Source organism: Rhinoraja longicauda, chromosome 22, assembly GCF_053455715.1.
Source record: "Rhinoraja longicauda isolate Sanriku21f chromosome 22, sRhiLon1.1, whole genome shotgun sequence".
Taxonomy (NCBI): Eukaryota; Metazoa; Chordata; class Chondrichthyes; order Rajiformes; family Arhynchobatidae; genus Rhinoraja; species Rhinoraja longicauda.
Window position 1 is genome coordinate 26,884,981 of NC_135974.1, and position 16,232 is coordinate 26,901,212.

Genomic DNA, 16,232 nt, shown 5'->3' on the forward strand with positions numbered 1-16,232 from the left:
CCTCCTGAATATCTGCCACCAAATTAATAATTGACATCCTCCCCCAAAGAAAGAACTGATATGTGCATGCCTACATCATATATTAAAAAAACTACTCTTCAAGCTTCTACTTGAAGGCATTATAGATGAGTATATTTCTTGGCATATGGATCCTGAAAATGTGGAAACATAGGGTTTTTAAAAACAGTAAGTTCATCATTCTGGCCAATGATGCCTGAATGTACTGAGACATCATTTATGTTTTCAAAATTAGTGAATCAAAATCAATATTGCCTCTGCAGAGACACCAGCATAATCAAGGATGAGTCTAACTCGCTCTTCTCCCTTCTCCCATCAGGTAAGAGATACAGAAGAGTGAAAACGCACTCATCCAGATTCAGGGACAATTTCTTCTCGGCTGTTCTCGGGCAACTGAACCGTACCATCATCAACCAGAGAGTCGACCTGAACTACCATCTATCATTGGAGACCTTCGAACTATCTTTAATCGGACTCTACTGAGCTTTATCATGCACTGAAATCTATTCCAGTTAAACCTATATCTGCACAAACAGTGTGGATGGCCTGATTACAATCATGCATAGTCTTTCGGCTGACTGGATAGTACGCAACAAAAAAAGCTTTTCACTGCACCTCGGTACATGTGACAAGCTAAACGACACGAAACTGAATTTAGCTGTCCCCTGTTAAACCAAATAGTAACAGAAGCGACCGATTTTCTGATAGAATACTGAGAAAACTGTCAGACCCATAAACACCTCGAGCAGATGTAGCACCTCAAACGTGCTGGACACCTGAATTTAATACAGCAATATGGGTCCATTTTGCGTCTCAAAATAATCTTGCATTTAGATGCCTATATCTCAGGTAAATGACCATTCTGGACTAATTAAAAATGTTATTGAGCTAAAGTAAGCTAATATGTGTGCGCAAGTTGGGGAGTTATTGACTGTGGAGAGGCAAATACTACACATTTAAACATTCCTTGCTCTGCAACCGTGGATACCTACAGCCAAAGTGCAGATGGTCATAACATATGATTTGCATTTATGTATTTGTTTATACATAAAAACACTACTTTTTAAATTGAGTAACAGATTAGATTTGTACACTTCTGACTGCAGTGGGCTTTGAACACGCAACCCTCAGATTTGGAAACAAGAATGCTTCCAGCTGTAGAAACCAGGGACTGCAGATGCTGGTTTACCAAAAAAAAAAGGGTTTACAAAAATGTGTTGGAGTAACCCAGCGGGTCAGGCAGCAACCCTGGAGAACAGGGATAGGTGACGTTCCACGACCCACTGAGTTACTCCAGCACTCTGTAATGCTTCCAGATGTGACTGCTACTTTTAAGTGGGTACTGTTTATATCCTTCACAAATAAAGAAATCATTTCACTCCTCATTGTAAACTCCTGTGCCCGTTTTCTTTCAAAGGCAAGACCAGAGTCTTTTATTTTAATTCCTGGACATTATTGGTGAGAGAGCGTTGTAAACATTGTAAACCTTATGACAACCTTGTCTGTACGTGTTTTCAAAACCTCGGCAGGATTCCATTAAAATGCTTTCATTTCATGGTTTTCAGAAATGTTAACACTTGTGAAGTGTTCCGTGACATTTATGACTAAAGAGCTTGACATAAGTTACAAATTCCTTTAAAAGCTGAAGTAAAGTTTTACTTTAAAAACAACTCATCATTTAAGTTCCCATATTGTGTAACATTCATTTAATTTTAGGTGGCTGTTATAAACATAGCACAAAAAGTAAGGAAATTTGTGTTTGATAGATTATTTCTTAGTTGTAACAATGCTTCTTGGCAATAAATCTTATACCGTTGGAAAGCCTGTTTATTTCCCTTTTAAATGGTGCCACATTTGTAAGGAACATGCATTTGTGGGATGAGCAGCAGAGCTGAGTATATGGGTTGCGCCCATGAAAAATTTGCCAAATCTCTGCCAATGCCAAACAGCTTATTCTGCCATTGACTCTTGTTCGGTGTTGTTTGGTGGATTGGATGATTGAAGTCTGAAGAAACAAGACATATTGGCAATTTAACAATTTATTCATTTAATAAACAGGAGCCACAGTAGCGTGTGGAAGAACCATACACAGCCATAACAGCCTGGCACCTCCTCCTCATGCTGGTCACCAGCCTGGTCACACACTGTTGTGGGATGGCATCCCATTCTTGTCAGCACCTGGGGGTACCAGAAGCTCAAAACAAGAGTCAATAGCAACAGCAGAATAAGCTGTTTGGCATTGGCAGAGAAGATTTGGCAAATTTTTCATGGGCGCAACCCATATACTCAGCTCTGCTGCTCATCCCACAAATGCATGTTCCTTACAAATGTGGCACCATTTAAAAGGGAAATAAACAGGCTTTCCAACGGTATAAGATTTATTGCCAAGAAGCATTGTTACAACAAAGAAATAATCTACCAAACACAAATTTCCTTACTTTTTGTGCTATGTTTATATACCAACAAAGATTAATGCCAAATATTTGTGTTTTACTGTACCAACTCAACACTAAACTTCAGGCCAATATCTCATCTGAAATCTCACCTTGAACAATGGTTTGGGTGAGTTGTGCTCTAACTTTTCAGCCTAAACAATCTTGAAGTAAATAAATTCCTTGAAGATTGTGGAGCTATGCCTTACAGGGCAGTCTTAAAGGGTTAGCACAAACGAAAAGCTTTTCACTGTACGGTACACATGACAATAAACTAAACCTGGTTTCAATTAAAAGATCATGGCATGAACTGAGCCAGGCAGGGTTCCTTATTCTGAAATTAAAATAGTAGCTCTGGTCACTACTTTGCTTAAAATGTTCTTTCATCCATTGAGGTTCAGGATTCACAATAAATTCAATTAAAAAAATTTAATTCAATTTTTGAATGAAATGGCACAGAAATTGACAATGGGGGACTTGAAATGATTTTTTTATTTGTGGAAAAATAGAAGCAGTAACCACTTAAAAGTAGCAACCACAGTTCGTATTATATTTAAACATCGCTTGCCATCCCTGGATAAGCATGGTGTAGATTTAACTATGATACAGGTTTTTTATGGGGAAGGAATATTAGCAGACTCTCATCCCCTGAAAGAGTTAAATCTCTCCAGGGGTAAGTGGGGAGAGGGATGAGGATTTATAATAGTAAATGTTGGAGGTAATTGCCACCCTCTGTGAATGAAACACCTTCAAATCGTTGCCATGGTTGTACCCACGTTGTACCTCTGACCCTCGGAGGCAGATCTTACAGACTGATAAACAAGAGAGAGAGGGAGGGAGAGAGAGAGAGAGAGGCTGTCGGGTAGAGAGCAGATCGCACCACCCAATTTGAGAGAGAGAGGGAGAGAAGCAGCGAACATGTCGGATAATATTCCGCTGCAGCCTGTCCGCCACAAGAAGCCCCACGATCCCAAACAGCGGAGCGGGTAAGAGGAGACAAAGGGGCGACCGACCACCTGCAAACGCCTTGTCCTTTGAGGCTGGGGGAGAGGCGATGTTGTGTTGTTACTGAGCAGGATGTGGGAGGGCTGCGGATTATTTCTTGTGTGTGTGTGTTTAACCAGTGCTGTGTTTAGGCTGCCTCTGTATCTCTCTCTCTCTCTGTCTCTCTGGGCTTTAGAGCCTGGCCCGTGGATGGTTGGTTCTCTTCCACCACCACCACCACCCACCCCCCACACAACACCACCCACCCCCCACACAACACCACCCACCCCCCACACAACACCACCCACCCCCCACACAACACCACCCACCCCGCACACAACACCACCCACCCCCCACCCACCCAACACCACCCACCCCCCACACAACATCACCCACCCCCCACACAACACCACCCACCCCGCACACAACACCACCCACCCCCCACACAACACCCCCCACACAACACCCCCCACACAACACCACCCACCCCCCACACAACACCCCCTCTGCCGTCCCAGGACAGGTGTGCGTTGAGCGGCCGGGCCAGAGCAGGAGAGGGGGAGGTCGGCGCATCAATGATCAACACCAAGCGCTCGCTCGCTCGCTCGCTCCCACCCACCGGCCGGCCAATGCCTCTGCTCTAGGGAGGGAGGGAGGGAGGGAGGCCAGCGCGGAACCATCTGGCCAGTAGAGGTGTCCATTGTTTGTAGACGAGGGTGGGGATTGAAAGAAAGAATATTCAGAGTTGTGTTGCATTTGGGAGAGTGAGGGGGAGGGAGGAAGGAGAGAAGGAGGGTGGGGTATATTGTGTTTCTTGCCCCCAGGGCTCGGTCTGTGGGAGGCGCTAGGTTTTTTTCTCGACAGGTTCTTCCTGATTAAAGCCAACAACGAGAGATGGGCCAACAACGCAGGCAGGAAACAGATGCTCCTCTGAAAACAAACGTAGCCCCACAAGTGGGATGGTTTAAGAATGTAACATCAATGCTTTCCCAACCACACACACAATACACTGTACTTCCTGATACTCGGTATCGTCTGCCAGTAGAAAATCGATCTGTGCTGTCGTGTCAATCAAGGAGCGGCGAGCCCATGGGGTGACACCCTTCCACGAGTCATAGGTAGACCTTCCCTGATGATCTAATGCTGGAGTCATGCTCGCTGGCTTTAGGGAGGAGCCGCCTGAATCCCCAATTCACCTACAAACGCGGGGATTCTTCTATATTGGATTGAAGAATGTGTATGTATGTGTGTTGTTTTTTTTGCACCACGGGTGCATGGTGTCAGAGGTCGGTGAATCTGTGGAATTCATTGCCACAGAAGGCTGTGGAGGCCAAGTCAATGGATATTTTGAAGGCAGAGATGGATAGACTTGTCTAGTAGGGGTTATGGGGAGAAGGCAGGAGAATGGGAATACAAAAACACAGATGTCTTTATAAGGCGCTGGTCAGACTGCATTTGTAGTACTGTGAGCAAATTTGGGTCCCGTATCTGAGGAAGGATGTGCTGGCTCTGGTCCAGAGGAGGTTTACAAGAATGATTCCAGGAATGTGGGTTAGTATATGATGAGCGTTTGACAGCACTGAGCCTGTACTCACTGGAGTTTAGAAGGTTGAGGGGGGACCTCATTGAAACTTACAGAAGGCCGGAAAATGGGATTTGGAGGCAGAGATCGGCCATGTTTGAATGGCAGTGGACTCGATGGGCCAAATGGCCTAATTCTACTCATAACTTGAGAACGTGTTCCTTTAATCTTCATGGAAATTTTGGATTTTTGATGGATATTATTGGTAATTTCTTCTACACTAGAAAATTAATGAACCTTTCACCTTCTACAAGAACAGCTACCAGAACACTAAATGTTATTCCCGTTGCCCTGTATCTGTACACTGTGGAGGGCTTGATTGTAATCGTGCAGAGTCTTTCCCAAAGCATGAAAGATTTTCACTGTACCTCGGTATACATGACAATGAATGAAAATAAACTCAACAATGTGATGGAATTGTCTGGGTTCATTCCAGCCTCAGTCCTTGGAATTTAAATTTCGAACACATACTTTTTTTGGAATATGCTTTTCCCTGTCACCTGCCAACAAACACTGGCCACACCAAGAAATGCAATCATATTTTTTTGGAAAAAATGTAATTGGGAGTAGAGATTAAGTTGGATAGAAGCATATGGAGTTTCTGGAAGGAATTGCAGTCAAACGGGACTGAATGAAACAAGAAAATGGTGAAATCATCTTGGCAAGTGGTTATTTTTGCAAAGAGAATACTTTATTTCATTTCAAGGCATTTTTGTTTCAAGAGTTGTCTGCTTTGGTTTGATCTACGTTACTGTTACAGCAATTGAAATTTTAAAACACTGAATAATGGTCAGAGGGAATGAATGAAGGTCAGAAAATTTCCATGAAGACTCGATCATCATTTCCATTCATAACACTGGCATTTTAAATTAAAAATAGTTTCTTTACATCAATTTCTGCTGTGAATGGTATTTCAGTGCCTCAATTGCTGTAGAATGGCTGTGAAAAATTATTATTATTGTGAAGGAATTCTTTAATCAGACCCATTAGGCTTTTCCATACTTTTGACAAGTGCCAATGTTGTTGGAGAATATATAGCATTTTTCCTTAATAAAGATGATTATTTTGAAATGTAGGGGGGTATTATTAGAGTGGCAGTTATTGCTGGATTGCATCTCCAGGGATCTGAATTTGGCCTTGATCTCGGATGCCTGGCTATGCAGAATTTGCACGTTCTCTTTGTGTTCAAAGAAGTCTTCTCTGAGTGGTTTCAGTTTCCTTTTGCATTCCAAAGATGCTCCGATGTGCCTGTTGCTGATTTACCATTTAGAGTAAGTTATGGCAAAATGAATCAAAGTGGATTGGCGGAAATGTGCGAGAGAGAATAGGTTATCAGGGTGTGGGGAATTGAAATGGAATAGAATACTTTGTCACATGTGATGGGGCACAGTGAAATTCTTTGCTTGCATACCCAATGTATACAAATAGCAGCAACCTACAGCGCTGACAAAGTTACAAAGCACACAGGCTCCTTTTTTTCTCTCCCCACAGTGGTTCCCCCACGCCGGGGTCCCCATTGTCCTTTGTTCTCCCACCCTCCCCAATAGTCCATTGTTCTCCTCCCCCCACCCACACGGTGGTTCCCCCATGCCGGGTCCTCCATTGTTCTTACCCTCCCCCCTCACAGTGGCCCCCCATGCCGGGTCCTCCATTAAACTCCTCCCCCCTCACAACGGTCTCCCCCCCCCCCCACGCTGGGTCCTCTATTTTTCCCCTCTCCCCTCACGGCAGTGAGAGGGGAATGGAGCTATTAGGGTTGCTTCTTGGGAGCTGGCATGGCCCCACTGGGCTGGATTATTCCCTTTGTGTTATTATAAGATGCATATCCTTTGGTGCATCTGTTGGTAAATCAGCAATTTGTAATTTTCAAAACAAAAGGGAATTTAAAAAAATGGATCAAATCGCAACTAAACTAGCAGAAAAACTGGAGACGCAAGAAACTGCAGAAACTGGAATCTTGAGCAAAATGCTGGAGGAATCAGTTGGTCAGGCAGCATCTGTGGAGGGAATGGACAGACGGCGTTTAGGATGGGGTTACTTCCTCAGACTCAAAAAGGGTCTAGTCTGACTCAAGTCTAAAGACCTCTTCAGAATCTTGCCTGATGAAGGGTTCCAACCCAAAGCGTTATCTGTCCATTCCCTCCACAATGCTGTCTGACCATCTGAGTTCCTCCCATTTTGTTTATTGATCCAGGTGATTCTGTTACCGCCATAAGTATGCTTGAGCAGTGAAATTAATTTGCGTTTGACTATGCAGTTTTGTACAATTAGTTATTCAATGATAAAGACAAAAAAAGTGTGCCTTCCCCATCAGTCTGCATAATTGTCAATTAATAGCCCAGTTTCTTCAATGTTAGTTTCCCCTTTGGTATTGCCATAAAGTTTGCAAACTTCCTTCTTGCGTTTGAGGCAGCAGAAATTATGTAACGCCCTCCAGGCGCTATAGCCAGTGCAATGTGCTGTTGTCAAGGGCCGTGAGGTCTACCCCTCCACCAGGGGGACGGAGGACAGTGCAGTCGAAAATGACGTGCTGCGCTGTTTGCTGGTCTTCTCCACACACGCAGGCTGCTGATGGACGCAACCCCCAACGATGCATGTTGGCATTAAACTGTGCGGAGCCGGTTCAGGGCGACCCACTCTTTGCGGGGCATGTCCGAGCCGGGTGGGGCTGTGGTGTTCGGTGCGACAGTGAATTGAGGAGGTCGGGATGTCTGTTCCCAGCTGGTTCTCCATGCTCCTAGTATGTTGGAACCGGAGCCACAGAGGGTCGCTGCATTTTGCAAGGTAATCCTGGAAGTAAACATCTTTCATATAACATTACTACTTTGATCTGTTCCTGCGTTTCTGGATGGAATTCCTCATGTTCTATCTCTGCCTTAAAAATATCCACTGACTTGGGCTCCACCGCCTTCTGTGGCAAAGAATTCCGCAGATTCACCACCCTCCAAAGCAATTTCTCCTCATCTCCTTCCTAAAAGAACGTCCTCTTATTTTGAATAGCAGCAATGGCCAAGCCGGCAGATCAATCAGGCCTGCAGGTCTACAAAACAGTTAGCGCAGCCATGATCAAAGCATGGATGAGTGCAAGCAGTAAACCAGTGTCTGCAATGAAGAAACTAAAAAAGACAAAGTACTGGAGTCACTCAGCGGGTCACATGGATAGGTGACTTTTCAGGTCGGGGCTCTTCATCAGACTGAACAAGAAGGCGCAGCAGTAGAGTTGCTGCCTTACAGCGAATGCAGCGCCGGAGACTCAGGTTCGATCCTGACTACGGGTGCCGTCTATACGGAGTTTGTACGTTCTCCAATTGGTAGGAATATGGGTTCCGGTCTTAACAGAGTTCAACCAAGCAAACCTGTGCTACAACAATCTTGTATTATGTCAACATAGATTCATGCTGGTAAAGACATTGATTTGTTATTTGTACTGAGTGTGTGGGTAAAATTCACCTGCCTACACAATGAAGAGAATTATTGACCGACTGTATTTGTCATTGGATCTCTCTCGGAACAAGGAGATTAATTGTTGGTGCATCCTGACAGAAAAACAGGACGTTCTCTGCACTTTTTACCAAGGGAGCTCTCTTAGAAGCGGTTCGTTTCTAGCAAATCGTTTTTTGACTGTCGGATGATAGAAAAGCAGCAAGAAAATTAATTGGCCTACAGTTTTATTTTGCAGTAGTACGAGGGACACAGTTAAATGGAACACAAGATTCCTGGCTCATAAGTTCATAAGTCTTAGGAGCAGAATAGGGCCATTCGGCCCATCAAGTCTATTCTGCCGTTCAATCATGACTGATTTATCTCCCTCTCAACCCCATCCTCCTGCCTTCTCCCCATAACCCCCGACATCCGTAATAATCAATTGACACCCTTACTAATCAAAGGGTGATTAGTCAGGCTTTTCCTTACAAAGTTGCAGATTTTTATGTGTACCATTGAGGGAACATTAAGAATTTTAGTTATTTGTGGAAAAGACATAACAGTCTTTCACTTTGTAGATGATGATCTGTTTGTGATTTGGAACAAATTGTTTACTTTTCCCTTGTGATACATGTTGCCCTAATTTTTAAATTAATGCATATATGAATGATTCAGAAAAGTGTTTGCCGAGATTTCAAATTTGAGTATAATGTGTTAATTTAGAACCAAGTCTAATTTGCTTGAGGGAATGATTGAGAAAAACAGAATAATTTGCTTTAACTCTTGCGCCCAATAAATCTACTCGAGAACATTCTTGGGATTAATGAAGAAAGGACAGGACCAGAAATGTCACCTATCCATGTTCTCCAGAGATGCTGCCGGGCCTGCTGAGCTACTCCAGCACTTTGTGTCCATTTGTGGGCATTTTCTGTTTTATTCAGTAGAAAAGTACAAATGGTGCTAATTTAAGTTGAGTGCAAACATTTATTCACTTTGCCTACATTGATCTCTTTTATCTTTGACAAGATTGCGAATATGAAATTGCAATGAATGTCATTTTAAAAACATGAAGTGTTAATTTCACTTATAAATACCTTGTCACTCACTTGTTAGAGCGGCACAATGGCGTAGTGGTCGAGTTGTTGCCTTACAGCGCCAGACAACCAGGTTCGACCCTAACTACAGGTGTTGCCTGTGTGGAGTTTGCACGTTCTTCCTGTGACTGCATGGGTTTTCTCCGGTTTCTTCCCACATTCCAAAGACCTGTAGGTTTGTTGGCTTCTGTAAATTGTCCCAAGTGTTTAGCATCAAACTAGTGTATGGGTTGATCACTGGTCAATGTGAACTGGGTGGGCCGAAGGGCCTGTTTCCATACTGTATCACCACAGAAAACGGTAAAAATTACTCACCACTGTTTTCTTTATAAGTGCACACTCTAAACATATCTATTTCTTTCCTATAGATGCTGTGGTTGTTGCTGTAGAGGAAGAGATTTCAAACCTCGCACCGTGTGGCTTGGGCATCCAGAGAAAAGAGAGCAGAAATACCCACGAAATGTCATCAATAATCAGAAATACAACTTCTTTACCTTTCTCCCTGGGGTATGTGACTGAAACAAATCGAATCGTTAAATCGGCACAATGGCCCAGCTAACAAAACACTTTTATAGATTTCTCTCGCTCCATGCGTACAAATGTACGCACATGTGTATTAATTATTTTGTATGCACCACACAGTCACATTCTTCAAACAAAATTGCCTTATTAAATGAGCTGACAGACTCTCCCATATATTTTTAATTTTTGTTTTTCTAATCCAGTGTGATAAAATAGTTCATAGTTGTGTGATATATCTCGTCCAAGTCCATTCCTTGCCTTTGGCCAAAAGAAATGTCAGGTGATCTGTTTCCAGGCATCCCTCAGGTTCTTCATTAACAGGTAGATGAAAGAACCTTCAGAAAACCTCTTCCCTCGCCTCCCTTCACCTGGTGAGAAAGCCAACTCATTCCATGATAATGACATCCACTTCACAGCATCCTATGTTGGTTGGAGTCCTGCAGTGGAGTTTCTCTTGTGTTGAAAATAATAAGAGCAACCTTTGGGTTTGGGATTAAAATCATTCCAGGATCTGAATGTTGACTGGAGTGTTGTACTTTTACAACGGACTGTAAAAAAACTAGCCTTGTCATCATATTTTCTGTTTTCTTTCAAGCTGGGTGTGGGTCTTCTCCCTTCATCCAGGATTCTCTGTTGAAGAAACTGACTTAGTTGTGTCGGATGTTATTTCGTAGAGTTTGAGGATCTCGAAACTCAAAGAAATTTATTGGATCTGTTAAATAATCAGTAGGCAGATGTTTCCCAGATCATTCATTCCTCTTTAGAATTCACTTATTTCTTTGGATTAATGGAAGATCTCATTATCAGCTGTTTTTGCTTGGTTGTAAATTGTCAGCAGTTCAATTGGTGATGAATGGAAGATATTGGTGTTGCAATAATTCTTATCTGGATCTTGTATCCTGTGGAACATATTTATCAATGCGACAAGTCTTTGCCTGCAACAGAATATATAAAGCTCGGATGCTCTCTGTGAAGTTTGCACATTCTCCCCGTGGCCACGTGGATTTCCTCTGGTTTCCTTGCATATCTGAAAGATGTGCAGGTTCGTAGGTTATTTGTTTTCTGTAAATTGCCCCTAGTGTGCAGGGAGTGAATGAGTAAAATTGGATAACATGGAAGCGGTGTGAATGGGTGATCGATAGTCAGTGTGGAATCAATGGATAGAAGGGACTTTCTCCACGTTGTTTCTCTAAACTCAACTAAATGGGCTCATTCATATTTTCACAAAAATCCATCTTCTGAATCCCAGGAAAAACACTTTGCCTTTGGAAATGTTTCAAACTAGATTTATGGATCGCACGCGCATTTTATTTCCTGTTTTTATTGCTTTATGTTGGTAGTCAATTGTTGTGAAGAGTGCAGTAGCAGCAGGGGCTGTGGGTATATCAAAAGTCAAGAATGTTTTATTGACATATGTCCCAAAACGGAACAATTAAAAACTTGCTCGCAGCAGCACAACAGTAAACGTGTAGGAAAGAACTGCAGATGCTGGTTTTAAATCGAAGGTGGGCACAAAGTGCTGGAGTAACTCAGCGAGACAGGCACCATCTCTGGAGAGAAGAAATGGGTGACGTTTCGGGTCGAGGCCCTTCTTCAGATTGAATCTTCAGGCCCAGTCTGAAGAAGGGCCTCGACCCTGAAACATCACCCATTCCTTCTCTCCAGAGATGCTGTCTGTCCGGTTGAGTTACGCCAGCATTTTGTGTCTACCTTGTAGTGTTTCATAGCCTGATGGTTGTTCGGAAGAAGCTGCACCTTAGTAAATTAACAATTTAGTATCAATGATCTTCTGAAATGTTTCCCCTCGTGATTTTACGCCTGAAAATGAATGAATGACCAAAGTCAGTGTCCATTGATTAAGTTTGTACACCTTCACGTGAAAATGATCAAAGGTGGAAAATCACGAGGAGAAACATTTCAGAAAATTATAAAAACCAAATAGTTAATTTACTTAAGAAACTAAATAGTGTCCAGTTAAGTTTCTATTATGATGACCAGATGGTGCAGTTTGTTTGAAAAATGGCACATTTGTGTTTGGGCAGAAACCTGAACTATATTTTCACCATTGAAATCAGTGTAATTTCTAGTGTAGTTTGTGTCCGCTTTTCATAGTGTGTCTTCAGCAGAAACTCTGTCCTCCATCTAGAATTCCTGTTAAAACTATTGTTGGTGCAGTGTTTACAGCTTTACTAATTGTTGAAAGGTTTATTTGGGGGGGGGGGGGGGGGCTGGTACAATGTGGCAAGACAAGGCATTGACCAAATTTGTTCCTTAACATTGATTACTTAAATGTCCTTTGTTTTGAAATTGGCTCATCTTCATTTCATGTTTGATTCTTTCTCTTTTTAGGTACTTTATAACCAGATGAAGTATTTCTTCAATCTGTACTTCCTCCTGTTGGCATGTTCCCAATTTGTGCCAGATCTGAAGCTTGGTGCCCTGTACACATATTGGGCTCCATTGGTAAGTCTTCTGTGCATTAGCTTCACTACAAAATATAAGAGGGCAATTAGTTATACGAGAGATAAAATAAGTCTTCGCATTTGTCTTCCAGAGACTTGGGTAGCCCCAACCTGTTTTGCACTCAATGAAATGCAACAGTAGCAGTGCTACCAAAGTATGTAGGAAATGGGCCAGATAATTTGTACAAAGCAAACTCCCACAAATATCAATGAAATAATGACCAGATATCAATTTTAATCAAATGTGTAGGAACGAACTGTAAATGCTGCTTTAAATTGAAGGTAGACACAAAATGCTGGAGTAACTCGGTGGGTTAGGCAGCATCTCTAGAGAAAAGGAATGGGTGATGTTTCAGGTCGAGAGATGCTGCCTGTCTCCAGAGATGCTGCCTGTCCCGCTGAGTTACTCCAGCATTTTGTGTCTTATCATCAATTTTAATAATATTGGTTGAAGGATAAATATTGGCCAGGTCTTTGCATGAATTAGACTGTTCTTCAAAATAGCATTGCAAGAAGGCATTGCAAGAAGACCATGGGTTGAGGTTGAATGTTGACCTCCACCGATGAGTTGGGTAATAGGCCCCAGTTTGAATCCAAGTGCTTCACAATAATGGGGCAGGAAGGTGGTATTCATGTTATTCATGTCACATTTGTGCCTAACACCATTTAAACATTGAAGATAGACACAAAATGCTGGAGTTCTCCCCGTGACTGCGTGGGTTTTCTCTGGGTTTTCTGGTTTCTTCCCACTCTCCAAAGACATAATGGTTTGTAAGATGATTAGCGAGGAAAAAAATTGCAGATTGTCCCTAGTTTGTAGGTTAATTGGCTTTGGTAAAGTTGTAAAATTGTCCCTAGTGTGTAGGATAGTGTTAATGTACGAGGTGATCACTGGTCGGTGCAGATGCGGTGGGCCCAAGGGCCTGTTTCCGTGTTTCTCTAACGTCTAACTTTCGACAGATGCAACATGGAAAGCATCCGATCCACTTGCAACACAACTTGCTATGGTGACTGCTCTGTCCAAGACCACAAGAAATTGCAGAGTTGTGATACATCCCAGTCCATCATCTAAATCAATAATTTTACTTCCCCTCCCCCTAAACCCCCTCCCATTGACACTTCTCAGGAATGGTGCCAACATATTTAAGGCCCCCTCACATCCCAGTCATTCTCTCTTCTCCCTTCTCCATTTGAGCAGAGGATACAAAATTGAAAGCACATATCAAATTCAGGAATGGCTTCTTCCCTGCCGTTATAAGTCTCTTGAACGAACATCTGGTATGCTGAGGATTCCCAATCTTCCAATCTACCTCATTGCAGCCATTAGATTTTTTTATCTGCACTTTCTTTGTAGCTATGTTTATTCTCTCCTTTGCACTACCTGGTATATTCATGTATAGTCTAATTTTCCTGGATAACATGCAAAACAAAGGTTTTTTTTTGTTGCTGTATCTCCATACACGTGACCATAATAAACCAATACTATTATCAGTAGATCGTCTCATTTAACTCTCTCTAAGCGGCTTGGTCCTGGTACTGAATTATCCTAATGCTCCATTCCTGTGTCCATATTCAGAGACAAAGTTTGTGTGTAAACTTGCCGGGTGTTGAAAGACTGGAGCGACTAGTCTTGTATACACTGGAATTTAGAAGGATGAGAGGGGATCTTATCGAAACATAAAAGATTATTAAGGGGTTGGACACGTTAGAGGCAGGAAACATGTTCTCAATGTTGGGGGAGTCCAGAACAAGGGGCCACAGTTTAAGGTATGTAGGTTAATTGGCTGGGTAAATGTAAAAATTGTCCCTAGTGGGTGTAGGATAGTGTTAATGTACGGGGATCGCTGGGCGGCACGGACTTGGTGGGCCGAAAAGGACTGTTTCCAGCTGTATATATATGATATGATATGATAATAAGGGGTAGGCCATTTAGAACTGAGATGAGGAAAAACATTTTCAGTCAGAGAGTTGTGAATCTGTGTAATTCTCTGCCTCAGAAGGCAGTGGAGGCCAATTCTCTGAATGGATTCAAGAGAGAGCTAGATAGAGCTCTTAAGGATAGCGGAGTCAGGGGTTATGGGGAGAAGGCAGGAACGGGGTACTGATTGAGAATGATCAGCCATGATCACATTGAAGGGCCAAATGGCCTCCTCCTGCACCTATTGTCTATTGTGTTTTATTTTTATATGCAGACTCATTATTTAAAATTGTAGCTGCTGCTTCTTCGGCAGTCCCTTATGTCAAGGGTAATTTGCTTCCACTGTGGGTTCTGAGGTCAATGATGAGTCCCATGAGGGAACCACAGACTATGCCGCAGATGGGACGGGTGGAGTTTGGTGTTGCAGCTGTGTGAGTTGATTGCATAAGTGTACGCATCTTTCTCTGTTTGTACTTGGCGTCTATGTGATCCCAAAGAGAATCAAATGTTCTTGGTGTCTTCCCAATTGATTCCCCTCCAGCTTGGGTGATCCTCGCCTTGTGATCTCTATGGTTTTATCATGAAGTTATTTCTTTGATGAGGTTCAAAGAGAATCCTTGTACTATTTCCTCTGCTCAATTGGATGTCTCTTACTGTGATAAAGCTGGCAGTAGTGCGTTTCCTTCCTAATACTGGTGTTGGGAATGCAGATGATGTGGGCCTCCTGTTGAATTGGATTAAGCACATTCAGCTATATATTAGTTTTGGGATATATTGCTTCTATTCTCTACCTACCTCAATGGGTTGAGGTTGAATGTTGACCTCCATCGATGAGTTGGGCGATAGGCCCCAGTTTGAATACAAGTGCTGAATTTATGCAAAGCTTGGAATGTCAGACTGAGAGAATTTTGAGGAGCAAGCAGTAGTGGGATATTTAATAGTGGCTTAAAGTTTGTAGTGTTAAGTGTCCACGTTTTTGCATGCAGGTGAGTAGGGAACACGCCTGCTTGGTAGATCATGAATTGAGCGCCTGCTTTAAAGTCTTGGACGTTCAACGGTCATTACCCATGAAGGATCTTGGAAAATGATGTCTCGTTTTCTCTGTGTTGACACCCAATAATTAGGTTAATGACAGTACTTTTGTGGTTATTGAGTCCCATTGATCCCAATGCAAGAGTTTCGTTTATTGTCACGTGCACTGAAGTACAGTGAAAAGCTTTTGTTGCGTGCTAACAACTCAACCCGGAAAGACTTTCCATGATACCAATTGAGCCATCCACAGCATACGGTTACATGATAAAGGGAATTACGTATAGTACAAGGTAAAGTCCGATTAAAGATAGTCCGAGGGTCTCCCATGAGGAGTCTGAGAGTCTCCAATGAGCTAAATGTGACGAAGTGAACAAAGCTGGGAGCCTGGCATCTGATTATTTCACAGTACGACTGGACAATTTCCATCTATACACACTTGTACATGCAGATGTGAGCTGATGAATAAGGATTAGAACATCCAAGATTGAAATACATTGAGTCTGCTCATGTGAATAACAAATGTCTTCATATATGAGCCAATGATAGTTTGGTAGGTCTCGTGAAAGTACATCCCAAATAAAGTGCCAATTCAGCACCAGAGACTTGGTTCGATCCTGACCTCGGGTGCTGTCTGTATGGAGTTTGCACATTTTATCAGTTTATAGGTTTAGATTATTGTCACGAGTTCCAAAGCACAGTGAAAAGCTTTTGTTGTGTGCTAACCAGCCAGCGGAAAGACAATACATGATTACAGTTATACCTGTG

At 42.6% G+C, this 16,232-nt stretch overlaps 1 protein-coding gene across 1 annotated transcript in view; it reads left to right on the top strand.

The window, feature by feature from the left end:
* The first annotated feature begins 3,322 nt into the window (after positions 1 to 3,322).
* Positions 3,323 to 16,232, top strand: part of atp9a (ATPase phospholipid transporting 9A) — a 104,017-nt gene continuing 91,107 nt past the window's right edge. The window contains exons 1-3 of the mRNA XM_078418993.1: positions 3,323 to 3,436; positions 9,902 to 10,040; positions 12,405 to 12,518. Of these exons, the coding sequence (XP_078275119.1) occupies positions 3,369 to 3,436; positions 9,902 to 10,040; positions 12,405 to 12,518 (321 nt within the window). The 5' untranslated portion in view covers positions 3,323 to 3,368. The remainder of the gene's footprint in view (positions 3,437 to 9,901; positions 10,041 to 12,404; positions 12,519 to 16,232) is intronic.